Source organism: Miscanthus floridulus, chromosome 18 (genome assembly GCF_019320115.1).
Source record: "Miscanthus floridulus cultivar M001 chromosome 18, ASM1932011v1, whole genome shotgun sequence".
Classification (NCBI taxonomy): domain Eukaryota; kingdom Viridiplantae; phylum Streptophyta; class Magnoliopsida; order Poales; family Poaceae; genus Miscanthus; species Miscanthus floridulus.
Genome location: NC_089597.1, coordinates 3,217,115 through 3,236,008, shown reverse-complemented (window position 1 = coordinate 3,236,008; position 18,894 = coordinate 3,217,115). Strand labels below are relative to the sequence as shown.

At 44.2% G+C, this 18,894-nt stretch overlaps 1 protein-coding gene, 1 long non-coding RNA gene and 1 pseudogene across 2 annotated transcripts; 1 reads left to right on the top strand and 2 right to left on the bottom strand.

Annotated features, from left to right (window-relative positions):
• Nucleotides 1-6,544: 6,544 nt before the first annotated feature.
• Nucleotides 6,545-8,818, bottom strand: LOC136522736 (uncharacterized). Its single transcript, XR_010775972.1, has 5 exons — nucleotides 8,572-8,818; nucleotides 8,384-8,471; nucleotides 8,050-8,208; nucleotides 7,202-7,362; nucleotides 6,545-6,929 (listed from the first exon to the last, which is right to left on the bottom strand). It is a non-coding gene; the product is annotated as an uncharacterized lncRNA (long non-coding RNA).
• A 233-nt stretch (nucleotides 8,819-9,051) lies between these two features.
• Nucleotides 9,052-13,578, top strand: LOC136523169 (uncharacterized; annotated as a pseudogene).
• Nucleotides 13,579-16,545: 2,967 nt separating this feature from the next.
• LOC136523168 (aspartic proteinase nepenthesin-1-like) lies at nucleotides 16,546-17,985 on the bottom strand. Its single transcript, XM_066516943.1, has one exon. It carries the CDS (start codon nucleotides 17,983-17,985, stop codon nucleotides 16,546-16,548), a length of 1,440 nt encoding a protein of 479 aa, XP_066373040.1.
• Between the last annotated feature and the right edge of the window lie 909 nt (nucleotides 17,986-18,894).

The following is an 18,894-nucleotide window of genomic DNA, read 5'->3' as shown; positions in this document are numbered from 1 at the left end:
GCTTATATTTGCGTCTCCGTGGTCTTCCAAACGCAGTGGGGGATAGCCCCGGGGCAGATCGGCCGGCGGGTTTCTCACCCCGGAAAATCACAGGGATCCCGACAGGGTTATCTGCTTCCAAAGTAGCCCTTAGAGGTGGTTTTAAAGTCTAGAAAATATGGTAAACAACTGATGAGGTTTTTTATAACATAAACAATATCTTTAAGTTTACAAAAATTTGGATGAAAATTCTAGAGATATATTGGTAGGCGAGAAACCTAAATAACATTTATAGATAGTGAGAACATCTAGAAGCTTTCAAAAATGGTTTGGCACTAGGAATCTGAAAAAAGTCCAATAAATATTGAAAATTGCTAAACATGGTAATCGATGTCGACTTGCATTTTGAAAACTTTCATAAATAAAAACAGGAGTTGCAACTAGCATGAATATAATCATAATTAATGTTACATTCATGCTGGATGCATACCATTATTTTCCTATGGAAAGTTTTTGGAAAGATGCATGTAGATATTGATTACAGTATTTTGGGAATTTGCAAGATTTTTGGGATATTTTCCATATTTTCCTAAATGCAATTTCTTGAAGTTTCTAGATATACTAGGTAGTATGCCCGTTTGTTGCTATGGGACAACTAAACTTTTGTACTAAAAACACACGGATCGTACGATAAGATAACAATACTGTAAGACATTAAACTGATATTTAATCCAAAAAGCAAAGTTTGTGAAATTAACAGTCACTAAGAGTACGGCACCATAGGCTCACAAACTCTACTATATAGACCTTTCCGTGATATGGTTAAAATAATATTTTATATCGGTAAGAAATCTTCGATATTACAAACTAAGTGAAGCAATCAAATATGTCAGACAAACATTGCTCAATCCACATATTTTGAACCTGTTTGACCAATGAAAATGCATAAAATGACTATTATATTAAACTAAATTCATGTCCATTATCTATTCAAAGTGCGTGTCACAAGCATGTAAATAATTTCAATATTATTTAGTTCTCTAAATCTATGAGACGCGACACGGTGTCCTTAGCAAATTCTTAAACTCAGCGACGTCTAGCTTCATCAACAAGCAGACGATTGCGTAGGCTATAAACAAATTAGTATAGTTCCCGTGCTAACGCCACGGTTTTATTTCAGGGATGCACATAAAAATAACCAAACAACGATATTTTTTCATACAGTTTAAGTTGCACGCAATTGTATATGATCATGTATGTAATCCAGAAAACACTCGTACAAAGCTACTCACCGCCTAGCTTTTGAAAACTACATCATACAAAAGTACTATTTGTTGCTAATTGAGTTATTCATGCAACTATACTAATTGACTACAGTCTTGACCCCCTGATTCTTACTTTCAATTTCCCCAATTTGAAGAAATAGCCCTTGAAACCTGTAGGAAAATATTTAAGTTGCTTCTTACGTTCAAGTTCCTCAATTTGCTGACAAGCCATTATTTGTATTCTCCTCCACTTACTTTTTTCTCACCATATTCAGTAGCATCTTGAAGTTAATGTGAACATATTCAAAGATATTTGAAAGAGAAATTTACCATAGAACATAAATTACAAATCATGAATGCTTCAAGGCAATTACCTCAAAATTGTTTAAGCTAAGTGACACATCTTAATATTAGTCCTTAAGGTTGATCCTAAGTTCTTGGAAGTCCTGGAAAGGAAATATTTATAAAAAAGAACTACATCCTGATGAGAACAACAGAAGCTTTTAGAACAGGGGTGGTCCTTACTGAGAATACCGGAGGTCATAGTTTTAAGCTATGCCAAAAATGCCAAACACCATATGAAGTAAAATATAAAGAGGCACACCTTCAGATTTGTGCAGCTATTTGCAACTAAAGTACTTGAGATTCAGGGAAAAAAAGAAGCACACCTTCAGATTTGTGCAAACTGAATACAGGGATTTATCTGTGATAAATGTTCCACCAATGTTCATGTGCTGCAGGAATTAGCCCTTGAAACCTGCAGGGAGGTTTGAGAAAACCACAATTTTTATGATGACAATTAGCACCTTGGAAGTAGTAATTTGGATAGAATGGCCAGACAACTTTTGTCTTGCACATGGCAAAGAAAAAAGTTAAGAAAGTTATAATGGCAACTAACGCCTCAAAGGACACGCCTGAAAGCAATTGGCAAACTTGCATCATTTTGAATATTTTGTCATTCTAAAAGCAACAACCTAATAGTCTATCTTATATAAATCATATAATCATAAAACATTTATAACGCCTCAGCCCAAATGCTAAAGTGATCTGCAAAGAAATAATGAGTTCGGAAATCTAACAACGGATGGAAACCACAACTAAATCAGTTTATTAAATGGAGCATGGCATTCCAGTACACAAGCATCGACCACCTATAGCAAAAGCACTCAGCACCAGGTAGCTGACATTAATCCTAAATTTCCAGTCAATAATCCATCAAAAACAGACAATTGAACAGATGACAAGCAAATGAAAAATGGCATGCTTACCTCATCGATGACATTATTTACAGAAATTTGAATAGCTCCACCAGTTGCTGCAGCAACACATTGCAAATCTTATTGACATGACCGGCGCAGAAAAATAGGCATTTTAAAAAGTGCATATTCAAAAATCATCTCAGGCAGGCACTGGAAGTACCAATGAACTGCTGCTACTGCTACTACTGTTTCATTATAGTTTCATAGACCAATGAATGATTCAAAGACCCAAATAAGTAAATGGGAATGCAGGGAAGGTAATAGGCGACTAACCTAGAACCAAGTAAACCACCGAATCAGGTTGCTTGGGCTCACTTTTATTTAAGAGTATTAAAATGAGAGGTCATAATAAATATGAGGTTAAACACATACATATAGCCAAGGACGTTGTGATCGAAGATAGAAACTGCTGCATTCTTCAAGCACGACACCTCTTGTCGGTGTTTCGGACCGGGGGGTCCTCAACCAACCAGTAAATGTGAACTGCGTGCCCCTAATTCCGGATAGTGATGCAAAGAGACACAAGGTTTATACTGGTTCAGGCAATCGATGCCCTACGTCCAGTCTGAGAGATCGACCTTGTATTCCTTACACCGAAGTGCTTGTAGTAGGGGGTTACAAGCTGAGTGAGAGAGGGAGCTGATCCCAGGTCTCGACGAGGTGTCGTGTGGGCTACTTGAGACGTTGCTCTCAGGCGGCTGGGATGTGTGCGTGTGTGTGTGTTACAAGGTGTTCTTCCCTGTCCCCCCCTCTAAGTGGCCCAAGTCCTCTCCTTTTATAGTTGAAGGGAGGACAAGGACAGTACATATGCTGACTATACGGCGTTGTGCCAACAGGGGCGGTGTGTCCGAGCCTGTGGCCTGTTCCTGTGGCGGCGTGGTCGTTGGAGTGGTCCGTCCTTGGAGCACTGGGGCGACGTGCTGGTCACGTCCGACCCTGTGCGTCATGGGAGCTCCTGGGCTGCCTCGGAGCAAGCGCGGTGGCCAGGACGCGGATCGCTGTGGATTGGCGGCGCGTGAGGCCGAGGCTTGGTCAGTGCCGAGGCTGCACCGTAGTGGGGGGTCTCGGTAGACATGAATCCCGAGGTAGCCGAGACCCTGGTGTATAGTGCTGAGGCCCAGAGAGAGAGGTTGATCCGGGGTGCTAGCTTGGAGGCGGTGCTGAACCGGGCCAGGCCGTCCATGTCGCGTTGTTTTCGAGGCGGGGATCGCGGGGCACAGTGCAGTGTGGGCGCTGATCGTGGGCACAGCATCAGGATACAGTGACCGGTAATCCCCGCCGTGCCCTGTCTCAGCTGGTATGGGGCCGATGCAACCTCATGTCCCGTCGGCCATTCTGTGGAGTTAAGCCATCGTCCGGCTGAGATTACGGGAGTGGTTGAAGTATTAATGGGACATGACGTGCTGTCGGAAAGACCGGCCGAGGCGGGGGCGACGGATTATGGATAAGCTGGCCTCGCGCGATACGGAGAATGAGGCCTCGCGCGAGACGGAGAGCGGAGCCTCGCGCGAGATGGAGGTCGGACTCCTTGCCGAGGCCTTGCGCGATACGGAGAATGCATCCCTTGCCGAGGCCTTCCGTGGAGAGCCTCGCGCGAGGCGGAGATTGCGTTAGGACGCCGAGACCTTCTGCGCGAGGCTCGAGGCGAGGCGGAGAGTCTGGCGGGCTCGGACATGGCAGGTGAGGGGCCCACGGCTTACCTTCTAGCTTTGTTTTTTGATAGGACTTAAGTGACCCCTTTGATGTTCGCACGGGGTACCCCGTTCTAAAGTACCCGACACCTCTATAATTAGAAGACCTTCGAAATCATTGGGCCAAACCAAAGTAGGCTGCGTCTCTGTTGACATAAATGGACAGCATTAGTAATCCTAACTGGAAAACTCTGTGGCATACTGTACTATACATGATCATGGATACTGAAAGCATGTCATTAGTGGCACACATTGAACAGCTTCATGATCATTTTTTGAAATTTGGGTAAGAAAATTCATTACTTGATCTCAGAGAGGAAGATGGTATGGGCACCCGAAACATACAGTGTTGACCGTGCCTGCATTCCCTTGACTAATTAGATGTTGTGAGAAATATATCACTATAAATTATGGAAGAAGATAAAATTATAATCGAGGAGCATAATGACATTAACTGAGGTATGCACTACAGGCCTAAAGGTAGGTTCAATTGATGATCAAAGTCCCTACCTCCTTCTTGTCGATCTTGAAGTATCAAACAAATTTATACAATGTCTGGTCTTCCTTTTATTTATTAAACTGCATCCGAAACCCCATCGGTATCTTGCATCATTCCTTCAGTTGTTCCTGAAATTAAGCATTCAAAATTTATATATAAGAACCTAATCTAAGCATATCAACAGAAACAAGCACTATGAGGCAAAAAAGCCTAACAATAACTGAGGTATTTTTTGCATCTTTTCATCTCAGGTCTGGTTGTGAATGGCTAATTGGAAAAGAAAAACATAAGAATTCCCAAGTGCACTGAATTGCTGGTTGCAGATATGATGAATCTTCACAGCACCCAAACTGAAGAATGCATGGATAGTCATGATAGCATACACTAAACCTGACAGTGCAGCTATCTAAAATTGATATGAATCGTCGCAGCAACCAAACTGACCAAACCCGACAATGCAGCTATATAAAATGATAACGCTGTAGCTATACATTTAATTGGAAAAAAAGAAAGAGGTTTGAGCTGCAAGAACAAAGCATGATATTGAAAGTTATTGCTTACACAATCATGAAGCTATTGAACTCTCTTTGAAGATGATGCAAAGCTAGTAAGAAAAAATAAGAGCTTATACAGTGGCCGATCTATAGATGGTTGTAAAAGTGTATGGAGATAACTTACCTTTCTGGTTCCTGCGACGTAGCAAATGCAGTAGTCATATGTTTTCACTAATGCCTAATAATCGAAGTTCTTACTGTAGTTTCGACTGAAATGCAAGGAAATAGTTAGATCCATTTCAAATAAACTGAAAAATCCTCGGATTCACTAATGCCTAATAATCGAAGCTGTCACTGTAGTTCCTGCAGATCGATTTTTATTCACTAAATCAAACCAAAAGCTTTACACCTACTAATTTCCGCCCCTACAAATCCTGAGACAGTAGCATTACACCTACTAATTTCCACCACTACTATCCAGATCTGAGATTGAGAGAGAGCAGCAGTACCTCACGTCCACAGGAAGGGCTCCAACAACGTGCGGCCATGAAACCCAAGATGCACCGGCGTCGTGGAGGCAGCTCCGCCCTGCTTGCTAGAGTGGATGTTGCAGGCTACCGATGTCGCGGACTCACAGAGAAGGTGGCCAGCGACGTGGGCTCACGTACAGGCGGCTGACGGCGCGGACGCACGGGAGGCGGCCAGCGGTGCGGAGACGTAGGTGGTGGCGGCGGGGCGGACGTCCGGGCCCGAGTAGCCGGAGGAGACGAGGCACGGCGACAAGCGCGGCAACGGGTGTTCGGCGGTGTTTGAGCAAGGGCAGGGCAAGGTGCCGGTGCAGGCGCTAGGGTGCGGCGGCGTGGGCTATCGCAGGAAGGCAGGCGTGGGTGAAGATGATTGCGCATCGTGGGCGAGCGGCAGGCTGCGGCGATTCCTTTTCATCCGGGACTACGGCCATGAAGGAAAGTTTCACGGTCCCAACTGGCGGCGCGGAAAGTTTCACGGGATGTCGTCAGGATCGCAAGGGAGGCACACGAACGAACCAAAACCAATGTCGCACCAAAAGATGTCCACGTTTTGTTCTTTTTAGTTGTAGAAGATTTCTTGCTTTTCCTCCTCCTCTCTAATATTTATATACTATAGCAAAAGTTCCCGTGCGTTGCCACAGGAGAGAATAATTTTTAGTTACCTCATTTTGGTTCATTACCTCATTTTGGTTCCTACCTAGTCTAGCAAAAATAGATTTAATATTATTATGGTTACGTGTCCCACATGTGAACATCTTTGCTGAAAGATCTGAGTTTTCTTAGCGCACAATACCCCTTGTTTTATTTAGGTCTCACTTGGTTGAGCTCCCTCAAGTCGCCATGTGATACTAATATCAACCAAACAACCAAAATAAAATCAAACTGATTACACATCCTATTAGGATTTAAATGTGGCCCATTAAAAATATTTAGGACTTCTAAGTCTAAACGAAACAACCATCATACGTGGCTTAGCAGCAACACATAGTGTTCCTACATCAAACTCACTGGCTTGTTGGTTAGCTAGGTCATGAGGGACAGTAACCATATCACCAAACCGCTCATCTAAAGTATTGAGCCAGTAGAAGATTTTGGACTTAATTCGACCAGCAAAGTTGTTGATTGATATATCACAGGAGACGCCAAAGCCGTTGCTCACATATTGAAGGACTGGAACTCTTGCATGTGGAATGAACTGCATGTATCCAGTAACACCTGAATAAATAAAAGCAATAACACCAAGTGTAAATGAGAGAGTTTTATAATAGTTATTGAGATACACCAACAGTTATTGAGATACACCAACGATGGTTCGTATCATAGTGAATCAAGCAACAATGGAACAAAAATATCACTCTTTTGCGGTTTTGCCAGAAAATGTAGGATAGAACAAGTATATCATGATGGTTAAAGTTATTTCATGGATGCTGAATGTGCAGTATACCATAAATATTTATCTATCTTGGGAGCAATATAACAAAGATTACCTCGGCTTAGTAAAGCTTTCCTAACTTCTCTCAAGGCATTCTGCTTCTTTTTCTTGTTTATAGGGAGGTTTGAATCATTCCAGAGATGAACTGATAGAGCTAAGTCCCCTGATTTTGAGTAAAGATCTGATACAAAGGACCCAAAAGGTATCGAACATTTCCTGTCATTAAGATTACTGATGCATTGGTTACAAAGCGGGGGAAAAAACTTCTCAGCTTATTAACTCCATCATTTGCTGTTTGTGCAGCTCCATTCTAGAAATACAGACACCTACTACTGCAGCAGCTATCGCAGTACAGTAAGGGTAAGGATCGTACAGAGTTATAGCATGACAAAACAAACTGTTGCCTACTGCCATAGCTACTCGTATAATGGCAATGCCAACATAGGCTACAGTACTTGCAGCAGGAATATCATTGTTTGCAACATTTCATGCAATTAAACCTACCCTTTTTAGAATTACGAATTTGATAGGCCGTGTTTCCATATTAGTATTGTCCAAACTATTCAGATGAACATGATCTGAACTTCACTTGAACAATGCTTACCACATATAGATTTTACTCTTTACTGTGTCGACGAATAACACAACAGAGATTGAGACATTAACTTCCACATATATATTCTACTGTGAATAATTGAATTTCTTTCAGTAATCTACCATGGAAATCCACTATACAACATGCACATGCAGGGAAAAACATTTATCTTCTATACAGCATGCAAGTATGCTCAAGCTACAGTGTCGAAAGTGGCATCGTTGCACCTTAACTATATCAGGGTCATAGGTGTGAGTGTAAACACAATCGAGAAGGTTTCAGTTGTAACAGAAAAAAATATAAGTTACCTGGCAAAGATGCAAGAGAATGGTACAATTTTCCAGCTCCTGAATTGTGGATAGTCACTTGCTTCTATCATCCTCTACTGGTTTGGTTAGTGCAAGGATGTCCTTGATACACTTGTTCAGCACAATATTTTCATGAACAGAATCAACCATGCTGAAATCCTGCGGCCGTCAAGTAACATGTATTTAACTAAAAACAAGGAACAGAAATTGATGTCGCTTGGACAAGAGAAGGTTATTGGAAGATATAACCAAATTGCAGGAGACAACGTAAGAACAGGAAATGCGAGCCAGACAAAACGAAGACGAATCTAGAGGGAATCGGAGAGGATGTTACCGTTCTTCGTCATCTCGTTGAGGAAAGGCAGCAGGCGCCGGTACCCAAACGAGCGCGGGTCGCGGACGAGCTTGAACCGCGCGAGCACCTGATCCAGCGGGGAACCAAGGCAGATATCAGATGCTGAAATCACAGAGAGGCAATGCATGCAATCACCAGACGAATCAAGAAACGAGCACCCGACTTACCAGCTTGCGGTCAAGGTCGTCCGCGCCCGCCGCCGCAGCCGACGCGGCCTCCGGAGGCGAGGCATGCTCTCGACAGATCCAGGCTTCACGGGTGCGACGCACTCGGGGGAGCTGTCGAGGGAGCCGGCGGCGGGCGGGACAACGCGGCGGAGGTGGAGGTCCTTACAGAGATGGCGTCGACGGCGCTGTGGAGGAGGAGCGGCAGGGGATCGCAGGGGAAGGCAGGGCGGATTGCACACGATTCAACCAAAACAAACGTCGGACAAAAAAAAATATTAGGCTATCTTGTTTTTAGTTGTAAGAGATTTTTTTTTTAGCAAAGTCCACTGACGCTTTTAACTTGCGCTATTGTGTCAAGTCGGTCTACGGGCTCGCAAAACAGGTGTTTAGGTGCCTAAATGTTATTTGGGTTTTACTGACTGGGCGCCTAGACGCGGGCCATTTTTGCAAGAAAGCCCTCAGATGACCGAGTCTCTCTCGTAGTCTCATTTCTCCCCGGTTTCGTCCATGATTGTTCTGGTTTCTCGACGCTGGAGATGAATTGTAGGCTCTGAACGGCGGAGGTGATCGGCGGCGTTAGTTGGTGGTCGGAGGTTAGAGAAGCGGAGCGCGAGTCGAAGCCATCCACTCTGGAGGTGTCTGCAGCGCTTGGTTGGAAGGATGCCGCGGCGATTGCGAGGGAAAGCGGAAGGACCACCGCCGTACAGTGAGTTCATCGTTGCATCCAACGTCTAGGGTTATGGATACGCATAATAGTTGTAGTGATTCCTTTAGACGAAATAATCAATTTTGTGCTGTGGATTGTCAATTTTGGTATGATTTGTTAGGGTTTTCCATCAATTGCTACAGTATGCTGATTTCTGGTAATAATGTAGGTCCTGATAATAGTGGTTCATTCATGATTGAATTACACCATGGGGGCTTCTTTGTTGGGTCTGGAAATCTTCGATCTTATATTGATGAGAAATTGACTGGTTCGACTGGATTGACTATGATACATGGTCTGCACTATGGTTTGAGGATTTCTTTGAGCTACTTGGTTATGAGAGTGTGGCAAACAGCAAGTTCCATTGGTTGCTATCAGGGAAAGATATTAGTGATGGGTTCAGGGTGATTGAATCAAATAGAGATACTAATGCAATGGTCAGTGTAGTTCACAAGGTCAAAACTTTGGTTCTCTATGTTGAGCATGAAGACAATCTGAACATTGTGGATTGGGATGACATTGTTGCCAATCCTGTTAATGAGCTACCTAAAGTACTGAGTCCACATAAAGTTGTGCATGTTGACAGAAACCCAGCAGAGAAGTTACCTGTGTTCTATACTAATTTGAACAAAGGCAGAGTAGACCAAGCTGGATCAAGCAAAGGACCTGATGATGGTATTGAGTATGAACAACAAGATTTCTTTGACAGTGACTATGAAATCAGTGATGGGGATGAAGATCTATTTGAGGATGCTGTTGAGTTGAATGTGCCTGAGGTTAAAGGGAAGAAGAAGAAGGCCAAGGGCAGCCAGCTGAAGGCTATTGAGATCAGAGTACCTACTGCAGTAGATGATGATGTAGACACAGAGGATGATGGCCTGGATCTTCCTGAGTTAGATTGTAACACTTTAAAATTTGATTTTCTTCAAAAAGAGTTAAACTCATCTAATTATGTATTTTGGTGTACATTTAAACCTAGGGAAAATAATAATTTTTATTGAAATTAAAATTTATCATAAGTTTAGCAACATGGTTGTGCATTCATGCTGCTGCATATTATTTTTGTATTGGTGGTTCGAAATCAAATTTCAAATTGATTTGAATTTGTACTCAAAATTGGTTTGGAAAACTAGTTTAGAAAAAGAAAAATGATTTTTTTCCTTCTCTCCCTTGAATCTGGCCCCAGCAGCCCAGCTCCAGCCCACTTTCCCCTTTCTCTTGGCTTCGGCCCACACCGGCGCGCAGGCCCACGCGTGAAGTCGCGCACCCGTTTCCCTCTCGCGTCGTCACTGCACCGTGGCCCTGCACCTCCTCTATCGCTGACAGGCGAGGTCCCCTTGTCAGATTTGTCGTTCTCCCCTCGGACTCCTTCACCACCGCCGCCGGATTCTGTCGCCGCCACGATTCCCCGCCATGACATGCGCCCCAAGCCGCGCCGGCTTCAAAAATAGCGGACGCGCATGCACCGCAACCCCTACCCGCGACCCTAGCACGCCCAGCCGCCCTCGCTCAAGTTTGTTGCGCGCCGAAACCCTAGCTCTCCGCCGCCGCATGTGATTCCACCGCTGCTGTGCCCCACCGTTGATCAGAGCCGCCTTCTAGTCTTCGTCGCGAGGTAATGAAGCTCCTGGTGCCTTATCTTGTTCTCTCTCACTTCCTGTCGGTTGCGCGTCGCCGCCGAATCATCACCGGTCGCCAAATCGAGCACCGCATCGCCACCGTGCCGTCGCAACCGCTCTTAACCCTTCCTCGAGTTCGGCTCGAACTCCTCTTGCTTCTCGTGCCTTTCCCGTGTCCAACGGTGGTCGGAGTCGCCTAAACCGATCACGGCGGCGTGGTGCTCTGTTTTCTAGCCATGGCGTCGCCGTCGGCTACAGTGACGGCCACTCCTGTCCCCTCCCGAACGCTCTCGGACGTCCATCTAGAGATCTATGGCTCAGATTAGAAGATACCCTTTCACTGGTATTTTTATTAAAGAGCCCCTCGGCTTTTGGATATTTGCGCCCGTCGTCCCTAGTTTCTTTCAAAAGGACCCCTGCGCTTTTCTATTATCGAACCCATGGTCCATTGCGTATTCCACAGATTATGCCTTCTTCTTTTAAAAGCGTATTTTGTTCGGTTGACTTCAAAAATATGTTTTCAGTTATTTATAGTTTTGCCACTAGATTTATTTAGGCTATAACTTTATCGTTTTAACTCCAATTTGATCCGTTCAACTTGCGTTAGGTTCGTAATTCCATAATCTACGTGTTCATACTACTGTTAACTATGTTTTCAACTTTTAAATTTGAGGTTAGATTTAATCTATTATTTTACTAAGAAAAATCTTATTTAATTCATAACTTTTCTGTTTTAACTCCGATTTGAGTGATTCTCGCATCTGCGTGTTCGTAGCATCGTGTAGAATAGTTTTAAAACCTTTTTAACTTCTATTTCTACTGTTTGATGTATTGTTCTAATTAGCTTATATTTATTTACTATGCATGTATGTATGGATGTCTGTGTGGTGCTGTTTGATCTCGAGTAGACACTGAGTTTTGTGTTGGTGGTCTGGAGCAACTTTTTGAAGATCAAGACCAGTAGCGATACTTTGAATTAAGGCAAGTATAATATGAGGCTCCTTGTTACCTATACACTTTAATGCAATATCAATTCATATGCATATGTTAATGAACCACTTAGAGTCTATTTACCTTGATATTGATTATCCTGTCCTTGATTTACCTATGGGTTTTGCATGTGGGTAGTATACTCAGTTTGCTCCAACTAATATTGATTAAAGAATACAATTAAAGATATATGTAACATGGTATTAAAAGATGATTTTTAGCAACATGGAACCAAGGGGGCTAGAGCATTGGGTTTTTTCTTATGGTGCTCTAGTTTCTCTCCATAAGGACTCATCTTTAAGTGGCAACCCAGGACTTACAGTACAACCATGAGGACCACATGGCTCTGGTCTTAGTCCAGTACCTTAATCTTTCTAGTTTGTAGCAATTTACCGAAAGAGCAAGAGGGACATACCAGGCTGGGTATGGGTCTCATCCCCAGGGTGTGTACTATGCTGCGAGTATTAGTGCCATTTTTGGAGATGACTCCATAACACTTGGAAGATGAAATCCTTAGCGGCTGCTTCTTATTAGAATGACAGGAGAAAAGCTTTGTAGTGTACCCTGGCTGCTCACCTTGAAAGTGTTTTGGGAGTAATTAACCCTGTCATAAGGGCAACACAACTCATGGTGAAAGTGTATAATCTTTGCAGAGTGCAAAACTAGTATATCAGTCGTGCTCACGGACACGAACGGCCTGGATCCTTACTGAATAGTTAGTTACTCGGATGGTTTGGGTTATGATTAAAATTGCTAATATCTTTAATTATTCATATTCGAGAGCCTAAGCATAACTTAGCAATTTATGATTAATAATAAAATATGACCAATTAAAAGTGCTTACCGCAGTTCAGCCGTGTCAAGCCTTTTGATCCTGCATCCCCCATGTTATGCTTGCTAAGCGGTAGTCGCTTATGCTTGTTTTATTTCAATACCTTGACAAAATCTCGGATGGCTACCAGATGGAGGTTCTACAGTGGAGTTTTCCAATAGGCGTTAGGCTTGTGATCAACCAGTTGACGATTCCTATGGCGTTGGAGGTTTCGTCAGAAGATTAGAGTTAAAGTATATACTGTAAAGTAAGACTATGTCATTTGTAACAAATATTTTTGCGCTATGTAATAAAGGCATTGTCTTCGATATTATCCCTTCATTTGTATCTATATGTGTGATTTGAATTTTTGGGCACACCTATGGTGTGTATCTGGTTTTGTCTTTAAAACCAGGTGCTACACAGATGGTGAAGGTGAAGAGAGAATGAGATTCAATTCTTGGAATCAAGAGGACATGAACAACCCATCTTTCTCTGTTGGCCTTGTGTTTCCTTCAGTTGAGAGTGTCAGACAAGCGATTACAGAGTACAATATTAGGAACAGAGTAGAGATCAAGCTTCCTAGGAATGATAGGAAAAGAGTTAAGGCTCATTGTGCTGAAGGTTGCCCCTGGAATCTATATGCATCTTGGGATAGCAGAGTGAACTCTTTTGTGGTGAAGACATACTATGGAAGACATAACTGCCAGAAAGAGTGGGTATTGTGGAGGTGCACCTCTACATGGAAAGCAGCAGCAACTACGAAGAGGAAGCCACCAACTAAAAAAGCTGATGTGGGAGGAGCTAAAAAGAAATCCAGGGCTACAAGGAAATCTGGGAACTTGCAACCTGAAGGACATCACGAAGGCACCAGCACTTGAAATGTTCCCAAACTGTAGTTTTGGTTGTTCTGTCTTTTGGCATGCAATTTTGTAAGCATCAAAACTGATATGATGCACCCATATCTATGTCAGCAGTTATTAAGCATCAAACTGTTAAGATGCAACTATAGTTATGTCACCAGTTAGAAAGCATTCGTACTGTATGCAGGTACTTGTCATGGTTGTTATGTCAAATATGATGATGCAGTTATATACTTCCTTATGTTGGAATGGATTCATCAGTAGGACAGACCTTTGCATTCAGTAAAGTTAACGGAGCAGTAAACTTGCGTTGCAGATGTTCTGAAACATACATCAGTTCATTTCATTAACCCCAAATTACACCATATGCATTCACTGCAAGGCCACAAATTCCAGTAAGGACTACAATTTTCATGACCAATACAATTTCTTTCACAGCAACTACTAAATCCCCAATCTGACGAGCTAATTCATCTTCATTGCACCTACATTGTTCCTGCTCCTTGATCTGTTCCTCTTCCTTCAGCTCTTGCTCTTTCTTCTTTGCAAGCTCCTTCAGCTCTTCCTCTTTCTTTGCAAGATCCTTCAGATGCTTCCCGTAGTCTTCCTCCCAATACCAAAAACTGCAACCAGATCCATCCCTCTGCAATAGCAGAAACGAGTTAAAACCGAGCAAAATTCACCAAAAAAAACTACAGATTTCAGACTAACTGAACAACCGAATCGAAATCACTTACATTGCCAGCTGGGCACTTGTAAAAAATGCGGCCTTGATTTCCATGCTCATCAGTTTTGACTACCAGCTCGAGAACTTGGTGAAGGCCGCACTTATCGCAGGTAATCAGTTCAACGTCGGGCCTCTGCCTTGGGCGAAAACGAGACGCTGACGAGCTCGAGTGCTGAGAAGAGGTCGCCATGGCGGCAAGGACGGGCGGAGGAGGCTGACACTCGGCGGCGGCTGGGGGTGGTAACCTGAACGACAAACAGATAGGGATAAACACACCGCAGGGGGCTATTTGCATCAACTGTACACGGGTCGGCGCCCGGTTGGACTACAGTGAAACCCAAACAGCGTTTAGCATCTAAACACCCGTCTTGCGAGTTCGTGGATCGACTTGACACAGCCGCACAAGTTAAAGGACCGCTAGTGAACTTTACTCTATATTTTTCATGAGCTATAAATATATTATTTAGATTCCTTGTGTCCTAATATATCTCTAGTTCTTCTTAATTAGATCTTTTTGAATAAACAGGGGGTTTTTCCCCTACTGGATTCTATTAAACAACAAAAAGGGATACAGAGTCTGCAACAAACGTTCAGGAGACGAAGAAAGAGACAAAGAAAATTAAGAAAATTACACAAAGGAAGCTAGCCATCAAGAGATGGTTGGTATTTAGTCCTAGCCCATAGCTTAACTAGAGCTTCTCGTGGCCAATGTTGTTCTCCTCTAAAGATCAAGTCATTTCGGAATTCGGACCGACCAAATTGCCCAGCACATCGCCACAATTAATTATTTCCATAAAGAAAGGCCTTTGGAGAGAAGACTTAAATTGGGATAACATTTGGAAGAGATCATCTTGGATGAGCTGAGCGAGCCCCAACAAGTTCCAACAGGCCATTTTTTGTGGTTTATAAAAAATTATTAGATGTTTACTGGGTTTTAATTTAAAAGAATGAAACTACCTTGACAACCACTTAACCATGGCAGAGAGGTAATTAAAACCATTTCAAGAGTTGGGGAGATACTTTGTCCGGTTTCGCAGCTTGCGGAAGAAACCAAAACTCCGACGATAGTTTGTGGAAGCAAAATGACTCTTATCTCGCCCAACCTTGTTAATACTTTTCACACGTGGATAGGGGTTGATCCACGTTGGGGCATGAGGGGCTCTACTGCCCCCCCTACCCTGATGTTGCCACCTTGATTGTATTTTGTAATCATATGATCGATCTATCTTAGAATATACTTCCCGTTCTAAATTATAAGTCGCTTTGACTTTTTTGGTTCATCCATTTTGTTATTTACGTAGACATAGATATATAGTAAAATTGATGTACCAAAAAAGTCAAAGCGACTTATAATTTAAAACGGAGGGAGTAACTATATTTAGCCTTTCTCAAACACATTAAGGAAGTCTAATATAACTTTCGTTAAACCTGTTCCTCCATGAGTGTATGATAACAGGGATGCCTGCCGCTTTGGGGACATTACTAAATCGAAGGACCCCTTCAGAATACCATGGTAGAGTGATACTCCATCGGTCCTAGAATATAATGGGATTTAAGTTGTCTTTCTTTAAAATTATTTTAAGTTTGACCATGGTTTTTGAAAAAAAAAACTGACACATCATATGAGTATCATCATAACATATATTATCAAATGTATTTTTTATACACTTCTTTGATTCTCTGAATGTTAACCGCGCAAAAAACATTTTTATCTATAAATATGGTCAAACTTAAGATGATTTGATCGACTTAGAACAAAATCAAATCTATTTTATTTCAGGATAGAAAGGAATAAGTGTTTGTTTTGTGTTTTCTGGTTTCTGGTGCAGGTGTACAAACAGCATGGACAATATTTACCGGAACTGAGAGAGAGAGAGAGTGCGCAAATATAAAAACATAGGAAAATAAGACATTGATAGACTTTTATTTATTGACACTTATACATAAGGAAGAAAACGATTATAAGCGTGTTCGGCTGGCTTAAAGCCAGCCGGCTGGCTTGTTTTTCCTCTCACAGAATCACTGTTCACGTCCTGCCAGAACAGTATTTTTCTCTCACAACAATCAGCCGGAACAATATTTTTCAGTCCTGCCGAACAGGCCCTATACATGATGAAACTATGAAATCGAGGGATGGAGTTGCACAACACAGTAAATGCGCAGGCCGTGATTTGCAATCTCGGTTTCCAGCATATATTTTAGTGAACAAGCATATGCGCAGCAAGCGACTATGCCGAATCTAGCACTCGTATGCAATGCTAGAAGAGCAGCACCCATGCTGCCAAAGGGAGTGCCATCATGAGCAGCAGAGAATGCGCCGCTGGTGCTGCCGCAGCCGCGGGCGCAGCCGTCTCGAAAATGAGCTGCTGGGACTTGGCGTTGCCGATGTCGTAAGTCATGGTCCTGCCCGTCTGCAGCAAGCTGCCCAGGAGCGACACGCCTTGATACGGCAGCATGGTAAGGCATGCCAGGCCTGTGCCGCCGTTGCTGGTGTCGTCGGCGAAGAAGTAGTTGTACTCTTTCAGCTCCATCGTCGCCTCTCCGTCGAACACCAGTGCCATCTCCGGGACCGCCACGTTGGATTGGATCTTGTTGTAGTTGTAGCACAGGTCAAGGCCAAGCGCGGAGGCGTCGACAGGCTGCACACCAGCAGTGTCGTTGAAATGTTTGACAAAGGCCTGCTTCACCATGTCGTACGCGGTCTCCTCGAGGAACGTAACCGGCATCGTCGTGCTCAGGAACACGCCGCCGGAGCCGTTGGCACGGAGGCCGAACGTCCCGGCCGGGATGTCCACCAGGTCCTTCCCGACTCTTATGCCGGTGAGGTTGACATAGTAAAGTTCAGGGTGTAGTTGACTGGTGAGAAGAGGGGAAGCAGCAGAGCCGCTGTTGGTCGTCGTCGTCGTCGTCGTCTGTTTCACGTCCTCGCCGCCAAACTGGAAGAAGGAGCTGCCACTCTGGGAGTCGTCGTCGGACGCCAAGAAGTAGGAGAACCAGGAGAGCTGGAGCTGCGACATCAGGGACAAGGGGCCCCTGCTGAAGCCGAAGACTCCAGAGGCACCCGCGAAGTCGCCGACGCTCGCGACGCTGCAGCCGAACACCAAGCTGGGAACGGATATATTACCGAACGTGAAGGTGTCGTTGGCGAGGTAGCCGGTGGTGTTGGTGTCGGCGCCGTAGACGCCGGTGTACACGCAGTAGTCCTGGTCTGTTTCCGTGGCATTCGCGGTGCATGTCTGGGTGAGCATGCTCTGGCAAGTGTCGCTGCCGCAAGGAAGCGCCGCGAAGGTGGGCGACTGGTCGGGCTGGAACGTGGGCGCCGGCGGCGGCAAGCAATCGCTGCACGGCGCGCACTGCGACCACACAAGCGGGGTGGTGATGTCCAGGATGCCGGAGATGTTCTGCGGCGACGCTGCACCGGTGCCGACGGAGAGGTTGAAGATAAAGAGACCGGCCGTGTCGGCCGCCTTCACCTCATCAGTCTTCTGACCTCCGGAAGGCGGCGTGAGCTCATCTCTGTGCTTCCAGATGCGCTTAATGCCTCTGAATATAGAGTTCGTTCGCTGTGTGCTAGCGCCACCGTGGTAATTAACCTTAGGATTACGAATATACATACCGGCCAACACGAGCGGCGCCAGCACGAGAATCAGGAGAAGAACAACTGCTGCTGCCACTACCAGTGGGAGGCTCCGACCCATTGTGTCGAGGAGCCTTGCTCGACAGTAGGAACAAGGTGGTTGTTTTCCTTTCTTGCTATCTTAAATTCTTGATAGAGGAGTGGAAAACACACACGCATTGCATACCTCATACACAGGATGTGCTACGGTTTTTATAGCCGGTACCAGCTGCCGAGAAGCAGATACACACTTCACGGGTTCAGTTTCAGAGTTTTGCTTCTCTCAACAGCAGCAGATACGCGCTTCACTGGATGTGTTCAGGAACTTGTTAGCATTTTGAATGGATCGTTTACTCACGATATTTAATTTCTGGTTTTATATGCTAGCTAAATTAGGGCAACATTCGTTAGTTAGACAACTACATCATGATCACGAATGGTTAGTACTTTTGAAGGGATGGATTTGGAAATTCTCTTATATACCAGCACAAGCAATCGTTAAATTTGGTGAATGCCAAACAAAAAAAGAGCGGTAACGCTTAGACACTGGCGTCCAAACGCCCCATCCCGAGATGCCACTACCGGACTCCCGGCCTTTGCCGAGAGCCCGAAGCTCTCGGCAAAGACGAGTTGACGCTCGGCAAACTATTTGCCGAGAGCAGCTCTCGGCAAAGAGCCGTCGGCAAAACATCTACCGGCAAAGTATTCTTTGCCGAGAGCACCTCTCGGCAAAATATTTATCGAGAGTAATGTCAAGGCTCTCGGTAAACTATAGCTCTCGGCAAACTGGCGCGCCCCAGTAACGACCTACCAACCGCTAACGGTGTGACAGCGTCTTTGCCGAGAGCGACCGTCGGCAAAGAACTTCTTTGCCGAGAGCGACCGTCGGCAAAGAATTGTTAAAAAAAAAGATTTGCGGCCGAGGTGGTTTTCAAAAAAAAAATAGGTTTGCCGAGAGCCGACCACCAAACTCTCAGCAAAGAGTAATATT

What these genes read in the sequence shown, in the direction of transcription:
- LOC136523168 (XM_066516943.1), bottom strand. Translation starts at nt 17,985, where the DNA reads ATGGGTCGGAGCCTCCCACTGGTAGTGGCAGCAGCAGTTGTTCTTCTC.